At 39.8% G+C, this 4,680-nt stretch overlaps 1 protein-coding gene across 5 annotated transcripts in view; it reads left to right on the top strand.

The window, feature by feature from the left end:
* The first annotated feature begins 1,004 nt into the window (after positions 1 to 1,004).
* Positions 1,005 to 4,680, top strand: part of tacc2.S (transforming, acidic coiled-coil containing protein 2 S homeolog) — a 52,869-nt gene continuing 49,193 nt past the window's right edge. For all 5 annotated transcript variants that reach the window (XM_041570878.1, XM_041570877.1, XM_041570876.1 and 2 more), the window contains exon 1: positions 1,005 to 1,708. In XM_041570878.1, the coding sequence (XP_041426812.1) occupies positions 1,017 to 1,708 (692 nt within the window). In that variant the 5' untranslated portion in view covers positions 1,005 to 1,016. The remainder of the gene's footprint in view (positions 1,709 to 4,680) is intronic.

Raw genomic sequence — 4,680 nt, 5'->3', positions numbered from 1 at the left:
TCTTCTGTGGATTTTGAAAATAAAGACACAGAGTTTCTTTTTCTCCTGGATGCCTCTGAGAAAAAGAGACTGGCCTTTGTGGAGCCTGCTGGTAATGTAGAGGAACAGACTTGTAGAGAGTCTGCCAGCAAAGATAAGGAATTCACTTCACTTACTGATGCCGTTACAAAAGATAAGAAATATACTTTATACTCTGCTACTGATGAGACAGAGCACACTTTAACCATGCCGGTTAGTAAACAGATGGAGCTCGTTTTGGCAGATCATGCCACTAAAGGGAATGAACCAATTTTATTAAAGTATCTTGTTAATGACAAGTCTTGTACATCTGCAAAGCATGGCAACAAAAAGCCAAACATTAAAGATGCCCATCAAAAGCCTGAACTGACTATAGATCCCTACAAGCACGAGGACAAAGAGACTTCTAAAGAAACTGCTGTTATAAATCAGAACCTCTCTTTTATAGAGTCTTCTACAAATGAGAAGGAAGCCACGGTGCCAGTCACTAAAGAGACAGAGATCACTTTGATAGAACATGGTGCTCAACATACAGAACCCACTGCAGATGATCTCATGAAAAAGAAAACATTAAGTACAGCTGCTGCTAAAGTGCTTGAACCCACCTTGGAAAAGCGTGTTCCTAAAAAGAAGGTAGTGACTTCTGTAGATCCTGCCGTGATAGAGACAGAATTGACTCCTGCACATGATGTCTCTACAGAAATGGACTATACCTTTGAAACGTATGTATCTGAAGATAAGGCATTTGCTTCTGTAGACCTTGCTACAAATGAGAAAGAATTAAATTCTGTAGAGACAGTCACTAATGACACCTTAATAGAGCATGTACCTGAAGAGACAGCAATGACATCTGTAGATATAGCCCAGAAAGAGAAGGAACTCAATTCTCTACCTGTTATCACTAAAGAAATGGAACCAATCATGGAAGAAAATACATTGAGAGAGAAGGACACCAAGGATAAGGAGCACGTTTCAATAGCGACAAAGAATCCAATTTAATGGAAAACATCACAAATGAGGTTAAAGCAACTTCTATAGAGAAGTACAAAAATGAAGAGCTACAGATACCTAAACAATCCATCAAAGAAGATAAAAGATTGTCTTTTACAGATTTTGGCACAAAAGAGATTGAAGCCACTACAGACCATAAAACAGTGGAGTGGACACTCATAGACCATGACTGTAATAAGAAATCTTCTTCATGTCTTTCCACAAAAGGAAAGGGCCACGCTTCTTCAGAGCCCTTTACTAAGGAAATTGAACCCACCATAGAGGAACCTGCCTTTAAAGACCAGGGACCCTCTTCAATAGACAATGTATCTAAACAGAAGAAAGTAGCTTCTAATGAGAGTGAACATGTTTCAACAGAGTGTGAAACAAAAGAGAAGAAACTAGATTTCATGGTGCTTAGTCCTTCTTCCCTCTCAGAGTCCACTCAAGTGCCCAGTTCAGGACATCTAAACGCAAGTCCAATACATGATAAACTAGTTTCACCTCACATAGATACAGCTTCTACTAACACAGTCACCAGAAGTCCAACCTTTCCCATGCCTGACTCATACAGTTTTACCCAGAAGTTGCGAAGCGTTCTACATTCTGACAAGACATTCACCAGGAAAAGTGCAACACCTGAACCTCTCGTTCTTCCCTCAAGTCCCAGACTGGTTGCTGAAGGAACCTTTACTCAAAGGTACATAAGACAAATATTGCATATCTAGAGGGTGGCTGTAGTGAAACAAGTTTGTGTAAGGTGTGTAATATGAATATGAAGAAATTGAGAAACATTAGGGGGCAGATTTACTAAAGGGCGAACGCTAGCGACTTTTCGCCAGAAATCACATCTGCAGGGACATCGCTAATTCACTAACAGGTGCAGGCGTCAATTCGCTAGTGAAAGAGAGCGTTCGTTTGCACTCTATCGCCAGGCGACTTTTCGCTCTGGCGAATGGTCGTTACTCCGCAAATTCAGTAGTAATTCAAGTGCGGATTTTACTGAACGTTACCTCTTTCGCCAGAGTTGACTTCTCCACCTCAGACCAGGCGAAGTGGTAAAAAGCAGCTAGATCTTCCTCAATCTTCTGTCGCATCATATCCTGTGCGCCGAAAATGCATTAAAGTTGAAAAAAACGCTGGGACTTTTCCTTTTTTTAAGCGGGATTGCCTGCAAAAGTCCTGAAAAACTTTTTTTGGGGAACCGGTTTTCTCCAGACATTTCCTAACATACGGAACGTTCATTTTACAGTGGGCTCATGTGTAGGGCGTTATATAAATTCTCTTGTCTTTATTAAGGTTCCCTGGACATTTATAATAAAAAGTGGTAACGTCAAGCATTTGCACCAACATTTATAATAAAGACGTCCATACAACTTTAAATTTCCCGCCCTATGCAAATTGACCTAAGCGCAAGATCACTAGCGAATTTTCTCTAGCACAAGCGAACGCTAGCGCATCTTCGCTATAAAATGCTCGCACTGCTGAAGTAACGATAGGGAAAAGTAGCCAGCGTTCATCGCCCAGGGCGCAACTTATATTACTAATTCATATTAGTGAATTAGCGTAGTGATGGCGTAAAGCCTGCCGAAGTGGTGTGATGTGTGCGAATCGGTCGCTGGCGACAATTCGCCCTTTAGTGAATCTGCCCCTAGGCGTGTTATTATAGTTAATGACATCCATAAACCTTGTGTTATAAGAATAGATTTTTACAGTGTTTCATCTTGACTTTTGTGTATTATATCCTGGCAAATGGAGCTTCATTAGATAATCATTTATAATCGGTGCTTAGTGATCTTTATTGATGTGTCACTGTTCTATCACAGTAGGGGCACAGATATGTCGGGGCTACCTTGATCTAGTCTTAATACAATACCCCCAGTGTCAGACTGTCAGACTCTGGGTCCAGCAGGTGTGTGTGTGTGCGTCAGGTGGGAGATATTGGTGGCTGCGGGTGGGCGATGGAATGTTAGGTCCTCCTTTGGGCCCTGGGGTCTCCAGTTCAGTACTGAACAATCTTCGTGTACAGGCTGCTGATATGAGGTTAAACAATTCAGGGATGTCTAAAGTGAGTCTCACCTGCTATTTTCAAATACAGTTATGGGATCCATTATCGGGTTATTTAACCTTTACGCGATTTTTCAGTGCAGTTAAGGTATGAAGATCCAAATTACAAAAAGATCCATTATCTGGAAAGCCCCAAGTCCCTAGCATTCTGGATAACAGGTCCCATACCTGTACAAGAGATTCACCTGGCACATGGTAGTGCACTGCTTAGCTTTGTAGCCCTGAGATCTTACGTTTGATTCCAGCCACAGCAGCGTCTGCAAGTCATTGCGCTATAATTTCTGCAAAGCCCTGTGCAATGTATCATATATATATATATAATACACAAAAGCCATGAATATCCTGTAAATCATGCTCTTATGAACGGCTCTCAGTGATGTCATCAGATGCCGTCAGTGATTGTCACATGACTCACTAAAACTTGTGTATTATAATAAATAAAGTATCCCTTGTTGACAAATATGAGGATATCTTCAGCCCTGCTTTTATTTCCTCATGGACCTCCTTGGTAACTTATAATATCCTTATATTTTACAATATGGGTACTTTATACACTATATATATATATATATATATATATATATATATAGTGTATAAAGTACCCATATTGTAAAATAAAGAATAATATGAAAATTTAATTTAGTGGCGGATGCTCAAATATTCCTCAGATAAAAGTCCTGTGATTCCCAAGATGCCATAGCACAATTTGTTCCATTAGTAAATAAAAATAGTAAAGATAATATGGCAGTTTGAATAAAAAAAAAAAAAGAAGATAATATGGCTGATAAAAAAATCTTCAAATCCTCAGGAATTCTTTAGGGTAAATGTATTTGTTATGGAACAAAACTATAGTGCTCAGCAGCATTTAGCCATGGGGTTTTGAATGCCGTCGCTCTGTTCTAATGGAATATGCATTGTGTGTGTGTGTGGCGGATGCTTACAACAATAGCAATTACATTTACAAATAACTATTAAAACCACTCAATGTATTCAATGAATGTTTCATGGAAATATGTAGCTTGTAAGTGAAGACAAATGAAGCAACAAGTTAATGCAAACACACTGACTGCATGTCTCCTCTGCACAGAAAGTACCTCAGGGGAGATTTCAGATATCTAGACAGGACAGGCAGACACACACAGACACTTACATACACATACATACATATACATACACACACAGACAAACACACACACACAGACACACACACATACATACACACACATACTTACACACACAGACACCCACATACATACATACAAACACACATATACATACAAACACACATATACATACCCACACACACACACACAAAGACACACACACAGACACACACAAACACAGACACCCACACACATACATACACACACACACAGACACACACATATATACAAACACACATATACAGACACACACACAAACACAAACACAGACACACACATACATACACACACACACACAGACACACACACAAACAAACACAGACACACACACACACACACACACATACATACATACACAGACACACAGACACAAACACAGATACCCACACAGACACACACATACATACAAACACACATATACATACCCACACACACAAAGACA

The sequence above is a fragment of the Xenopus laevis genome, chromosome 7S (assembly GCF_017654675.1).
Source record: "Xenopus laevis strain J_2021 chromosome 7S, Xenopus_laevis_v10.1, whole genome shotgun sequence".
In the NCBI taxonomy this organism is placed as follows: domain Eukaryota; kingdom Metazoa; phylum Chordata; class Amphibia; order Anura; family Pipidae; genus Xenopus; species Xenopus laevis.
Note: the sequence above shows the minus strand (reverse complement) of the source record. Positions and strands in the feature narration are given on the sequence as shown.